The 15,407-nt window shown below is 38.2% G+C and overlaps 1 protein-coding gene across 2 annotated transcripts in view; it reads left to right on the top strand.

Annotated features, from left to right (window-relative positions):
* The window catches only part of LOC139744474 (uncharacterized), a 75,063-nt gene that overhangs the window by 52,863 nt on the left and 6,793 nt on the right, over positions 1–15,407 (top strand). For both annotated transcript variants that reach the window (XM_071654909.1, XM_071654910.1), the window contains 3 exons: positions 10,802–10,936; positions 13,249–13,362; positions 14,671–14,748. In XM_071654909.1, coding sequence (XP_071511010.1) covers positions 10,802–10,936; positions 13,249–13,362; positions 14,671–14,748 — 327 coding nt within the window. The remainder of the gene's footprint in view (positions 1–10,801; positions 10,937–13,248; positions 13,363–14,670; positions 14,749–15,407) is intronic.

Genomic DNA, 15,407 nt, shown 5'->3' with positions numbered 1-15,407 from the left:
ACATATACCATGTGTATTGAGTCATCCTGGAAAAAAAAAATATCAGAAAAAAATAAAAGACAAAAAAAAAATCAGAAAAAAAGAAAAGACAAAAAAAAAAAATCAGAAAAAAAAAGAGTCAAGCAACCCCCTATATGCCCAGCCTTTAGCAGAAACCCTTGCCCTTTCACCTTGGCATTGGCTGGCGGTATAGGTAGCACACCAGCTCAGCCCAATTCACGCGATGTTGCAGCAAACACAGTTGAGTTGAAACAAGTTGCTCCCTCTCTAGCTCTCAGCTCAAAGTTCAAGACAATGGATAGGAAAATGCCAACTGACTACTGCATAGAATTTAATACTCACGCGAGAAAATTGGAAGTGCAGCAAATGACGCCTTTTCCTCCAATTTCAACCACCGCCCGTATCCGTAGCTACGTTTACGGAGTGGCTGGCTGCTCCCTCTGTGCCGTTCGCGCGGGTGCCCCGCGGCGCCCCTTGCCTCGCCGAGAGTGGGCATGGGCATGGCGCTGCTCAGCTCTGCCACAGAGATGTGTGAGCGAGCTGCTGGTGGCGAGACCGGTGCGGTGCGGATACGGCAAAGATGAAACCATGCGAACAAATATCCAACATTTCCCCAAACATGCGCAAAATTAAAATACCTCGAAGATGAAATTAGTTGAAGGTACCCTGAATACACCTTTATACATGATAAAATTGATAGTTTTACGGAGATTTACTGACAAAACAACAGCTAAAACTTAGCTGGGCCGAGTTAGTCCACCGCGCGAAATGAACGTGAACCTATGGGGATCGCGAACCGCGATAAACACGTCTGAAATTTCATTTTTACGTCGTTGTATCCCCCAAAAGTTGGCAAATATTCTTTACAGAAACCACTGAGCACAATTCCATAAAAGTTACGGTTAAAAAAGACGTCACAAAGACAAAATAACCTCAAACACAGACAAGCGCTCACGATCACTATCGATACCAACGGGTGGGACAACTCGGCCCACCCTCGACGGGTGGGACGAGTTGTCCCGTGGGCCGAGTTAGCCCGGATCCTTGATAGTGATAGTATCAAAAAGCTATAACCGTTGGAGATTACTTTCGGATAGAAATGCAGCAGATAAAGAGGCAAGCAAGTGTGAATAAAACTTCAAATTTGCAACTAAAATTCATACATTTACAGCTCACAGCTAACAATTATTGTGTGGTGCAGTGAAATGAATGATGAACTGTCATGTCATGACAGAGTCAGGAATGTCAATGAGCCCTGACCCTATCCTCAGGTGAAGAAAACAAACTAAAGACGTCTTTTGCACCTGTTACAGGTATAATCGTGATATCAGTTCGGGAAACCCACTCACAAGGGGGGCCCCTCCTTATAAGTAACTCGTCCCCCTTATAAGTAACCCCGTCCCCCTTATAAGTAACCCCCGGGGCACCCCTTATAAGGAGTCTCCACGCTTTTTTGCAATGCAACGCGAAAATGAAAGGACTGCGGCAATTTGCTTGATTATGTCCATAAAGCTTCACAAGTTTCCTAGTTACTCACGAAATTTGAGCAAAATCGGTTCGAGGCATCATATCTAAAATCATGGATTTAAATGCGATGTCAAACGACCCATGCGAATGCTGAAATGCGAGCGATTACTGGCGTGAGTGTCACCAGGTGCGGCGGCGCGGCAATGCTTGAGTGCAGACGTGGCGACTGAGTACGGAGACTTTCGTTCATTCAGGTGGCTTTAAATGAAGGAAAAATAACAAAAGTAACGAAATAGTCAACCACCTACCTTTGCAATTGGTATGCATATATACAAAAGGATACGTTCCCATAGGGTTGTCCAGTTGAAGTCGTCCCTAAACAAAAATTTTAAGTTGAAACTTGGTCAATTCCACCGAAAGGTTGCATTTTATGAAAATCAAACTATTGAGTATAGATGATTAATGAAGCTTAATTAGATGATCTGGTATTGTTTACTCAAAGCAGCCTTTCACAACGGATATTTTGATACCTCATTTGTGAACATCGGTGAACGTGGAGTGGAGTTATGTCCGAAAAACCTTCATTTTTCATGAAAATTGCCAATTTTTGCAGAATTTATATATCATTTCTGATACACTATTATCACCATAATACAGCTTGTGTAATTCTCAGATGGCTTTTTTTCTGAATGTTCTTTGGTCATAGATTGGTTTTATGATGTTCTAGAACTTGTTCCGGCATGAGTAAATATTATTCTGTCAATCTCAAAATGTGGTAGTTGATAGCGTCCCATAAGTCACATTTTTGTGTCCCATCAGTCACACTGGTTTTCCCTATCCTGCTACTGTACCAATGAGTAGATATTCATACCACTTGGCTCAGGGTAAGCACCAACCCTTTGCTACATTCAGGAAAGAAAATATCTTTCCAGAGACTCTGTGTGTAAGAATATTTCAGAACTTACTTTCCCATGTGAAAAACGGTGGTCCTCAGATGTCCCATAAGTCACGACAGCAATTTTTCGTTGCTGTACGTAATGCAATGATACTTTTCAAACTAAGTATGGTGTTTTCATAAACTGTGATATGATGGATCTAACCATGAACTGAGAAAAATGCATTTGATGCAACTATTTTCTCAAAATACTGGTTTGAAATTGCTAAAAATTGTCACTTTGTCCCATAAGTCACAATGGAATTGACCACTTGCAAGTTTCACCGATGAAGCTTGAAATTTCCAACAGCTCCCAGCTGCGCTGAACAACTTGCTGAATGCAGTCGCCACGTCTGCACTCAAGCATTGCCGCGCCGCCGCGCCTGGCGACACTCACGCCAGTAATCGCTCGCATTTCAGCATTCGCATGGGTCGTTTGACATCGCATTTAAATCCATGATTTTAGATATGATGCCTCAAACCGATTTTGCTCAAATTTCGTGAGTAACTAGGAAACTTGTGAAGCTTTATGGACATAATCAAGCGAATTGCCGCAGTCCTTTCATTTTCGTGTTGCATTGCAAAAAAGCGTGGAGACTCCTCATAAGGGGTGCCCCGGGGGTTACTTATAAGGGGGACGGGGTTACTTATAAGGGGGACGGGTTACTTATAAGGAGGGGCCCCCTTGTGAGTGGGTTTCCCGAACTGATATAGTCCCTACCATAGGCCCCACCACAGTGTGCGTGCACCCGCGGACTAGGGTTGGGGTATAGGGTTAGGTAGGGTTGTATTTAGTACGGACACGCAGCGGTGGGGACTATATCATGATTATGCCCTGTTACATTAGACAGAAAAATCTGTCTGTCCAGAGGAGTTTTTTATCTTTTCTTCTTCTTCTTCTTCTTCTTTTTTTACTTTTACGGCTCTCCTGCATATTGGATAGGATTCTGTGAAACCAAATGTATCTCAGGTTAGAGGAACATACCCCATCAACAAGATACAGACCGATCTTTCAGTCAACCATGGGCATTTACATTTTACTGTACATGTGCTTGCAGCTTGTATACTGTGTATGGAACACACTAACTTACATGTTACATGTGTATATTTACTGCTTCACCAGAATGTAGAAAACACTTCCAAGATGATGTAAGTTGATGAGTCTTGTGTCGAGTTGTTTTTACATTGTATATCGCAACTGATCGACAGATTACCCTACATTGACGTTTAAACACCGATTATTCAGTGTTCTAGTGGAAGCCATGATAAAAAAATCATGGGCATACATTATTTATGCATATAAATTTGCATTTGACTCAAACCAACAACCTCCTAATTGCTAGACAGGCATCATATCCTTCAGGCATTTGCTTCTCACTTGGTGGGCCACGATCTCAGCTAAAAATAAAATCAAACAAGATTTGTACAACAATCTAACTGGGCCTTTAAAAAAATTTAAAAAAATATATATATTTTTTTAATTACGTAGGAGCCGAAGTGGGCCTCGGCTGAAATAAAGTAGAAAATCATGGCACTGTGCTTCCAAAGTTCCCCCATTCTGATCTCTTGTAGCAGCAGTTACCGGATACAAATCTATTCGAATGAACGATTCTAAATGTATTGTTTTGAAGGAACCAGTACTTCTGTTGCTTGAGAGCTAGAATCATTCCGTACTGTATTTCATATATGTAATATGTTAGGAGAATTTGTTCATGAATGTAAATTTTATAGTTTTGAATTGAAGGAGAGGAAAAAAGTTTATTTTAATTTTGCAACAATTTGAGCAAAATTACATTTAAATGTCAGGCCGGAAAATGTAAAAGGGTTAATATGTTAGCCAAGACTACATTTGTAAGCTATTGTTTTGCAGTGCTTTTGAGGGAATGTTCTGTGCAAGCTTCTGAACATGGTTCATTATTTAAGCTTTCCTAGTGTAATGGAAGAGTAAAGCATACAATCTTAGATATCTGATTGACAATGACATGTACACACTGGTAGAAGATTTGTATGCCTGAAATATGATTTTTTTTTTTTTTTTTTGGGGGGGGGGAGAATAAATTGTGTTAAGAAATACAAGACATTCAAAGGTTATAGCAAATTCAGAGTTTGAAATATGCACTCCGTGACATTGTGCAACATATGCGAAAGAATGAATGTTATAAGCAGACAAACCTTGTAAGAATCAATCCTGCTTTTGAAACTCAACTCTGTTATTGCATCATGCGGAAGAAAAGATGGTGTGTGTGACTGGGTGTGTTTGGTAATAGACAAAACTACAATTCAGCCTCCATACACGTTGTATGTTCTCATTATGTAAGCTTTATTAACGATAAGTCACACTCTTTCCATGGCTTTTGCATGTGCTACTTTTGCCAGGTTAGGCAAGCCATTGCCAATGAAGATGTTTGTCTCATAAACATGTGCAATCTTTTTTTTCTTCATTCAGAAAATTGCGGTTTGTTGAGGCATGAAATCAGTATTTTTGCATTCTGATCTGCCTTCTTCAAGCTACTTGATTAATGTGAAGAAGCATAAATGTGATAATGTACAGTTTTTCACCATGTTCCATGTGCAAACTTTACTCACAATTTATTCAAATCTTTTGTACATACACACTGCACCATTATAAAGAAGGTTACTCACTGACAAGCAGAAAATTTGTTTGAGCATGCCTTATGTAGCAAAGCTATACAAGCTGAATTCAACAGTAATCACTAAAGTTTTACATTCAGTAGAAATCTGAGATTAATGAAAGTAGTTATACAACTCATGTGCTCAATTTTTACTCATTGATATCAATTGATACATGCTCATGTATTTCTGCAGTAGCTTGGTCTTAATGACCAAAAAGCTTGTATGTGGCTGCCTGACATAGCAATAACTAAATGCATGCACACTAGATCCCATGTAATGTGACGTATTTGGGATTTTTGGAAAAACAAAAATTTTTAACAACAGTAAGTACCATGGAAATGGGAGGCAAAGTAGAGAGATATTGAAAAGTGTGAGTATTTTATAGAATTGAATCACCCTTTTGGGGAAGGACTATCTCCATAAGAGAGAAGGGGAAAAAAAGATCTCCACCAATGTTAAATATCTTTTTAAGGTGTGCTTTTATTTCTATACAAGCAATGTGCCATGCATTCTTGTATCAAGCTACGTATGCCCAGTGCAGTGTACATCTGCCGCCAAGAAGGGCAGCTGACTTTAGGAACAAAGGATTTGGGGGTCAAATACATACAGGTGTTCATTTTTTCTTTCCCCTGCATTTAGCCAGTGCTTTGTGTTGTAGGCAGTGTGTAAACAGCGGGAAGCATGCGTGGTCCCGTTTTGTGAATACATTTTTTCTTTTCTTTTCTTTTTTTTTTAAAACAGGAACCATTTAATTCAAACTCAGTCTGTTGTGGATGATAACCTCATGTGGTTCAGATTAGAATTGGTATAAGATTTTATGGCAATGTGTTAATCATACTTCTCACAAAGTCGAGCACTTCTTTTTACCCTTTCTCGTGCCCTTCCATTCTCTCCTGTCCCGTGGTCATTTTCTCTCTCTCACCCTCTTTCTGCTCTCTGTTACTGTACATAGTGTTTGTCATTGTCTTTTCCTCTCATTCTTTCCTATGTATTCTTGTCTGTCTAGAATACACAGTATCCCTTCCCTGGGCAAGTCCAAGATAATGCGCGCGTTACGTATGGGACATTCAGAGACTTTTATGACCTGAAAAATAGTGTTAACGGCCTTTGATCATATTGAACTTCATCATGGTGATTGATATCTAGGAGAAGTATAAACATATAAAAAATTTAGAAAAAAGACCTTGACAATTATATTCTAGAAGGGAAAATATGTGCCGTTACGTATGGGACCAGAAAACTTTTGTTTTTTTGAACATTTTTTTCAACCTCAAAACTCTCTGAAAGTATTTCATTCCACAACTTGTAACTCACTGTGATGAAAGTCACAACACTCAAGATTATCACAGGTAAGTTTCATGTCATTAGGCAAAAAGCTCTAATTACAGCTTCTAATTAAAGACAGACACGACGTGTTACGTATGGGACAGTTACGTATGGGACAGTTTGTCCCCCATTCATTTAGTGTGTGAAGAACCATGTTTATGGGTATTTTGCATAATTATTGTAGTAAAATCAGTTGAAACTACTCAAATACTGATCCAGATTGTCAAGGAAACATTATTCCCCAAATATTCACCATCATTATCATATTCAATCATATCTTTATATTTTTATGATCAACCGTAGTATGCATGCCCTTTGTCCCCCATTCGTTTAGTGTGTGGAGAACCAAGTTTATATGGGTATTTTGCAAAATAATTTTGCAAAATACCCATAAACAAATTTTTGCATAATCATTGAGGTAGAATCAGTTGAAATTACTCAAATGCTGTTCCAGATTGACAAGAGAACAACATTCCCCATATATTTACCATCATAATCATATTGAATCATATTCTATATTTTTTTTTTAATGAACAACCTGAGTATGTAAGCCCTATTTTTATCAGGATAGTTACTATTGAAAAAATGAATAGTTTAAAGTGTTTACACTTGTACTTCCATTGATGAAGGGCAGTTTGCCATTTAGTTTTGATAAAAAATGACTTGACACAAGAAATATTAATTTTAATACATAAGCAATACCTGCTGCGTGGAACCCCAGTGATCGAGTAGATATATGATGTCTGTCTAGCAGTCAGGTCATCGATTCGAGTCACACCTCAGTATGTATACCCATGAATTTTGTCGTGGCTACTATTGAAACTGAATAAGGACAATTTGTGTATCACTTGCAATAAAAAGGAATCACTTTACTTTATATATTTTTTTGTATAATATCACAAGTGACAACCATTTCAAATTGGATCTCCATCACATAAACTTTGAATTCCTCTAGTCTTAGGATTGTATGCTCTTTAGTAATTCATATAATTGGCTTCCAATCATCTCATTAAATGTTGAAAACTGAATCCCCATTTCTACAAAAACTATACCATCCCTTTAATGCCGATTTTTCATTTTGTATTTTGCCATTTTCCCCTCCCCCTTTCTGAAAATTGTTCAGTCAAGTGCATGCATTGTTTCAAGTATCTAAAACTCAAAAAGTAGCTACAATGTTGGGATGCTTTCTTTATAGGATGATTGACCATTTGTGTACTGAGAGACCTTCCCAGCTAGCTACATGCATTCACATGCAATATGTATGAGGATGTCCCATACGTAACGCATTTGTCCCATACGTAACATTATTTCAATGCCTAATAGAAAATATTTCTTTTACTTTTTTTTTCTTTTTTCTATGGTTTTTAATTTCTCTAAACAATAAATTAGAACTTTCCAAAAGGGCATTCAAATCACCCTAGCAATTTCAGAAAAAACCTAAAAAAATGACCTCAATTTGTTACGTATGGGACATCTCATGATAGGACACGAGCTAATTTGCATAATCATTTGCATAATCCCTAAATTTTCATACCAAGTTAAACTATTTGATGAACTTCTTATGTCCACATATTAATCAAATATCATTTGCTTTCCTTTGAATAAATATGAATTTTTATAAATGTCCCATACGTAACGCTGTGTTTTACATTTATGCAAATGAAGCCCTTGAAATTTGCATGAATTTACATAATATCATTTTTTCCTCCATGGAAATCAAAACTTCAACTCATAAGCTTCAAAATGATACCAAATATGTCAATATTGAGCAAAGATGAAATTTTGCCTTCTGAGGGGACCTTATCTTGGACTTGCCCCCCTGTATTTTATAGGGTATAGTTTGTCCTGAGCTGCCCTTTCCTATTTCACCCCGCTGAAGTCTACTGATAATCAGTGTTTATTTTGAGTGTGTAAATTTGACCCTTGTCAAGTTGGACTCATTGTCTCTGTAATCTTTGTGTCCTGTAGTGCTCACAAAGTTCAGAGCCCAACAAGAATTGTTCAACTTCAGGTTATTTTCATATACTAGATCAAACTTTTCAACAAAGCAGACACACAGTGTGGAAACTCACTGCGCAGATGTGCAATATACTCTATATCCATACAAAAGGTGCAGTACGTGAAAGCTGCTCCTCAGAACAGCCTGAATCATGGAATGTTATTCTCTAATCCTCTATATTAAACTTTTAATCACTACAGCTTGTACATTTGTATATAGTATAAACAATCCTCATAATAGAGGTGCAGTGATGTGTCAAAGATTGAGCAATTCTTCCTTACAGGGCAAGTCCACCCTCATACATGTGGATTGAATGAATGCAGCAATATTTGTAGAGCACATCAGTGAAAGTTTGGGGAAAATCGGACAATCCGTTCAAAAGTAATGTATTTTTTAAAGTATCTGCACAGTTACTGCTGGATGAGAAGACTACTAGAGTGTATGATGTCACATGCGTACAATGATATAAGGAAAATATACCGGTAAAGAGAATTTCACAAAATTTTACTTTTTGAAAAAGGTGCCCATTTCTTCGACTTGTCACTGACGTACACATGTATGTTAAGGGTAATATTTTGGCATTGCATTCTGAAAGAGTGAAGTCAAGCGTTCTTTTATTATGCAAGAAAAGTGAAAATACCTTGAATTTTCCTTAAATATTTTCTTTACATCGTTGTACACATGTGACATCACAAGCTGTAGTAGTCTTCCCATCCAGCAGTGACTAGGCAGAAACTTCAAAAATTCATAACTTTTAAACGGATTGTCCGATTTTCCTCAAACTATTGATGATGTATTCTATTGATATTGCTGCATTCACTCAATCCACATGTCTCTGAAGGTAAACTTGTCCTTTAAATCACCACTTGTAGGAGGCATCAAAAAAGTACCCAGTGCTACTGCCATTGAAATGGATGTGAGTGGCAGTTCAGATAGATTCCTGAGTTTTAGAGAGAATAATATAGAATTTTGAGGAAACCATATTTATTTTAGTAGCACATTTTGTCTTCTTGGTTTTAGGAGGGTACCATACTGTAAAAGTGGTTTCTTTCGCGGTGGTCGTATTTTCGCGCTTTTCGCGTTTTGAACTTGAACCGCGAATTTAACATCACGCAAAAATGTTTTGAACTCGCACGTGCACACACAAAGATTCCGCGCATTGAGTGTATTGATGGTCAACACACACACAGCGATACTGCGCAATGTATAGGAACAGGCATGTTATAAAGTACTCGAGAGACAGGATTTCAGGTATGCCTGCCTTTAATTTTAATTTCTATTTAATAAAAGAATTTTAATTGGATTATACAATGTAGTTTGGGTTTTCATATGCAAAATAAAACAGTTTTTGCCGACTGTAAATTCACAGATTTTCCTGACCGCGAAAAAGTCGCCACCGATGGAAACCGCGAAAGAAACTACTTTTACAGTAGTACTTAGCAATGTTTTATGGTGTCGTCAAGCACTACTGTACTCCAGCTCATGTTTATGTGTTGCTCCATGATCTTAAAATATAAAGTTTTGGTACACTGTACCTCAAACGTTTACCTGAATTTCCTTGTCTTAGTTTGTGTTTCAGGTTAAAGTACCTTTCATACTGTATAACTAACACTGTGAGACTTACTCGCCCCAAAGTTCAGACAAAAACTCCCTTGAGATTCACTAGCTATAAATCTGTATGGTCCATTCTCACCTGCTATAATACCATAACAATGAAGTTCACCCATGCACACTCAAAATGAGTTTTTCTCTTATCACTCTAATACAAAATACAACAATAGTAATGTGTGCCTCAAAATCAGGTGGTATTTTGGACATTTACACGTACAACTGTACGCTTGTTCAAGTGACTTGGTCTGCACATTCCCGTTTCATGCAAATTTTCTGCCATCAGGAACTTCTGAGTAGGAGATGCTAAATAAAAAGCAACAAGAGGAGCCTACATGTACATGCACCTTGAGATACAATGTGCAGATTATACTGGTCTTAAGATAGAATGGACAGCTGTCGTGCATCAGACTTCATGTTGGCAATTTTCAAAGTTTCAAAGTTAGATAATGGTGGCCCAACATCAACTTTTGGTGGCCCCAGGGCACTGGGCGGCACAGCTAATGTCATGCCTTGTGAATGCAGCATTACATCTAAATATACATCTCCCATGTCCACTGAAAATAATCTAAGGAGAACTTCAAGAAGTTTGATGTCTTGCCATATTTCACATTGAGTTGGATTAACCTATAATTTTCCAGGTAATACAACAATAAGTGTGAAAATATATGATTGTGGAGTACAGTTATTACTCATTTTGTATGATAAATGTACTGACCATTCACAGTTAAACGTACATTTTGTGCTATGTGACAAGAATAAAATACAGAATACATCACTAAATTTCTTTTCTCTCTTTTTACCTTCCTCTCTGTCTTATGACCTCGCTACAGTGAATGCTTGTTCCAACTCTGGAGATACAGTCAAACCACCCGAGACCATCATGGCTGCCCAGGCCTTGTTGGACATTTCTCCCACAACCAATGGTGATGAGAAGCAGTTTCCTGTAGAAGGACCTGTTACAGATGGTAATCCACTGTGTTTCTCTTCTCTTTTCATCAGTTCAGTAATTTATATTATCTTTTAAAGTATTTGAAGCTAAATGTTGCCCCTCAGGCTCTGTATAGTGCCTGAATCATATTCAGGATTTACAGATCATATTATGAGTGTTGACTTGGGGAATGAGGGAAGGATATGTGAAAAGAAACTCTGAAGGACATGAATATCAAAATCAGCCGCAGTTATGGAAAGCTCATCACTAATTATTGCTGTACATAATGCCATGCAGGGTGCCACATAACTTTTTTTTTTTTAAATCACTTGCCTAACTGGGTAAGCAGATTTTCAGATTGTTGCAGAACACTCGCCTGAACATGAAAGTCCAAAAATCACTCGTAAGTCAAGGGTTTGATAAAACACAATTAATGATTTGAATAGATAGCACATGTTGATATGCACACTTAAATGCACTGGGGTAACAAACTTGGTTCAATCGGGTGTTGCTGTTGCATTGCATCACTAAACAGTCATTATCTTTAGGCTTCTGTATGGTTGACTTTGTTGGTTGTAGGGGAGAGAAAGTGAAAAAAAAAAAAGTGGCTTCAAAACTTTTTGCTTACCCATGTTGGGCAAGCATCTTTTTCTCATTGCCCCAAAACACTTGCCGGACTTCGGTTTTAACTTGCCCCAGGCAATCAAGAAGGTGCTTTATGTAGCACCTTGCCATGTCATTGTCATGACCTTTGAAATGATCAAAGCCATTTTGAGCACAAAGAAACGTATCAGATAGAACACCATATGTTTGTTGTCGGCTTATCTTCCTACCATTGTGCATTATGCATTGTGTTTCTATTGGTAATTTTTGGGGAAGTTTGTCTGTGAATTATTTCCTGGGTAAGGTATCAATGAGGGAGCAAGGTCTTTAATTATTGCCATGCCAGCATCATCTGGTATTTTACAACGTTGATTTCAGAACACAGATTGTTTGAAATGCGCACAGTCTAATGGCTGGAATTGATACACACTGCCCGTTGAATAAAAGTCAGTTTGCATCGTTTGTAAGGAAAGTAATCATTTGTTTCAGAAGTTACAACATGTCAACTATGGTCCCATCCTTTAAGAGTGCTTTGTGGTCTACTGTAAACGTGGAAATTTTCGCGGTACATTAATTTTCGCGGATTTTGCGCTACGCTCGGCTAGCGCGAATTCAAAAATGCGCGAATATATCTTCACAATTTTCTACGCACATTTTGAACGGGATGAATTGTGTGCGCTATATCGATGATACTGCTACGTAGTACAATGTACAGGCATGTTTACGCTACTAGTACTGTGCGAAGAGATGATACCCTAGATTGCTGTGTACTGTAGCATGCATGTGTGCACCGCACACATCGATGCTACAGTCCCCCGTGACTACGGTACTAGAGTCACAGCTGTACTACGTATTTGAGTGCTTGTACAACTCGCAGTCGAGCCGCTCGCTACGTCGCTTGTCGTACGCTGGCATAGCAAGCTAGGTAGCAGAGGCTTTGGATGAAAGCAGTGAATGTGTACTACAGTAAAGTAACCTGCTGCGGAGCGCGAATTTAAGAACCCGCGAATACGTTTTCGAGCCGCTCAGCGTGAAAAATTAATCGCGCGAAAATATTGACGTTTACAGTATATCGAAAATAATAGCATCAACTTTGTAACAGCTTTATCGTGGAAAAGACATTCATTGTTAGGCGGGTTTCAGCCATTTGAAACATAATATTGATGCTCTATTAAAGTAAAGAGCAGTGTGGAAAAGTAATACACTATGTTCTCTGTTTGTTTTACGTACCTTGGTACTTAAAACATGGGATTTTTTAATGAATTTCACAGAACTATTGCAAAAATGATGGCAAATGAATGTTTTCAGAATATGACGTTTTATTCAAACATACTCTAAGCCTCAAATTCAAAAATATGCGAGATTCACTGACATTGACCAAGTGCAAAAAGTTTCCAATTTTATGGTACAACGTTTGTAGTTGCCATCTTGGCAGACCATTCTGAGATGATGCTTTTTGAAATGCTTTCTTACAAGAAAAAGAAAATCAAATTTATTGTACAACATACTTGAATTGCTTAATTGAAGGAAAAGAAATGCATCAAAGCAGCATACCGATGGCACTTAAAACATTTGTCATCACTATGGCAGTAGGTGCACAACAAATAATTGGCTGTGAGCACTTTTGTTGTTGCTATGGTATCTGAAAGTATTGTGACGTATGACTGCCCTCTCATTGTGAAATGGGATAAATTGTATCATGAGTCGTATTTGATGTCCATTCCCTCCATCCTTGCTTCTCTTTAGTGTCGCCTCCATCGAGCCCAGCAGAAAGAGGGGCGTTGGACCCGGATGACGATGATGACGACATACTAAAATCCAGGGTATCGCACATCCAATTAGATGAAGAGACGATGAGAGGTACGTCCAAGATCAATCGTGACCCATCAACACCAGAGCCAGTGAAAGTCATAGACCATCAATCTTCTGTTTGTGGTGCTTTCTGAATTCTCTGGATGCTAAGCTTCCTGAGATAGAAGATTAATTCTGTCTTATTTTCTAAAAACCTGCCACAAAAGTGTCAAGGAAGCCAGTCTTCAGAAGAAACTTTTTTTTTTCCTTAAAGAAAATTAGCTTTAAAGTTTAGATGCAGTCAAGCTGATTATGCATCAAAATGGTGTAAGTCATTTCCATACAGTCTGGTAACATGCTTCGTAAAGTGTGAAGAGTTTCCCATTTCAAATGTTGCTCAGGCTCTGATCTGGTAATGCACAGGAGGTAGTGAAGACATCAAATGTTCAAGTTTTATTGATAATAAGTCTAACATTCTGTTTTGTAATTCAGCCAGATCACTTTTTTTAATAGTTTTCTTAGTCTTAATGTCTGCCGCTTTCTTGGGGTAAATGATGATGGGTCACAAGTGAGATCACTTTACATGCTTTGAGGCAAATCCTGTATATAGTTCATTAGTTATTGTAAATGTAAGATGTTAGGGTTTTTTGTTGGTGTGTGTTTCTTGTTTATAGACAGAGAATTATGGTGTTCAGTAAATTGTCTATTAGTGTTTGTATGAAAGTTTGTGATAAGTAAAACATTTCAGGGATAGTGCCAGATTATGCTTCAGAATGGCTGAGTATTCAAATTTCTTCCACACATCCCTGATTGTTTGGACTTGCAAAATTGAAGAGGATGTAAACAAAACTTTCCAAAGAACATTTTTGCCAAGAAGTATGAATGTGGAAATAAGCAAATGGGATGCAGTTATTCATGCAGTTATTTTTCATTATGTATGAAGTCTTTGAAACCACAATTCAGTTGTAAAAGTTTGTATCTCAAGTGATTATTAGATCTATGCTTACAACTGTACTTAACACACTCTTCAGACCATGTCATCTTTATGTAATTGCCAATGAAGAGCAAGGCTTTGTTCATAATTAGTTGATGATACAAAACGAAAACAGGGAAATGTTTTACTTGGGCTGTGGCCTTCAATCGGACTGTGTTATTTGACATCACATGTTGTCATGGCATGTCATGTGCTTCTTGTGAACTTTGTATGTGCTTTGTAATGAGTTTCAATATGCACAATTGTACAGAGATGTTCATACAACTGTATGCCAGTGGAGACGCAGAAGGATATTATTACAGTGCCAGTTCTTTGGAGTTACTACCCTCTTGCTTCTCATTAGTCGCTGCTATTGTTTTCTCTTTGTTCTTTGTGATTCACAGAGTTGGCTTCCAAAGGAATCACAAGTGCACCATCTGCTGAAACGCTCAACACACTCATGCAAGCGACACTCAAGCAAGGTGGGTGTGATCAGAAGGATATCAGGTTCTATCCCAACTCTGTAAAGCCTTAAAATACTTTAATTGGTTTCCAAGCAACTGTAAGACTTATATCTGTCATCATCCACTGCCTTGATTACCATGTGTAGAGCATTTCTGCAATAAATCACAACTTTATTTATTTATTATTTTATTATTTATTTATTATTCTTCTATTAAGGGGTCCAGGGGAGCATTTCATGAAGCGTTTTGTCAGATATTTTTCTGACAAAATGTTACAAGCTACTGATATCCTTGCATCTGATTGGCTGAGAGGAAATTAGTCTGACACATTTGTCAGACAAAAGACTAAATGCATTCCACAGAGATTTCTTCTCATCAGTCGCTCATCTGAAGCAAAGATTGTTGCTTCTGGCAACCCACCAATGTGTATCAGGTCACAGTCTGATAAATCCAACGTGTGTTGGTCGACTATCGGGTCAGTGTCAGACATGTTACGCGTGATCCTCATCAGACGGTCTTTCCTCAACAGATCACTCCAGGCATGTCCAACACTGAACTGATGGTCGACCAACACAAGTCGGATTCAAGAGACTGCCATTTGATACACTTCATTGGGTGGCAGGGAGCAACAGGCTTTACTTTTTAGGAGTGACCAATGAGAAAAAATCTGTGGAATG

This window comes from Diadema antillarum, unplaced genomic scaffold (genome assembly GCF_040938485.1).
Source record: "Diadema antillarum isolate AM-2024a unplaced genomic scaffold, OU_Dant_1.0 seq00001182_RagTag, whole genome shotgun sequence".
NCBI lineage: Eukaryota > Metazoa > Echinodermata > Echinoidea > Diadematoida > Diadematidae > Diadema > Diadema antillarum.
This window is presented reverse-complemented; position numbering and strand designations above follow the sequence as displayed.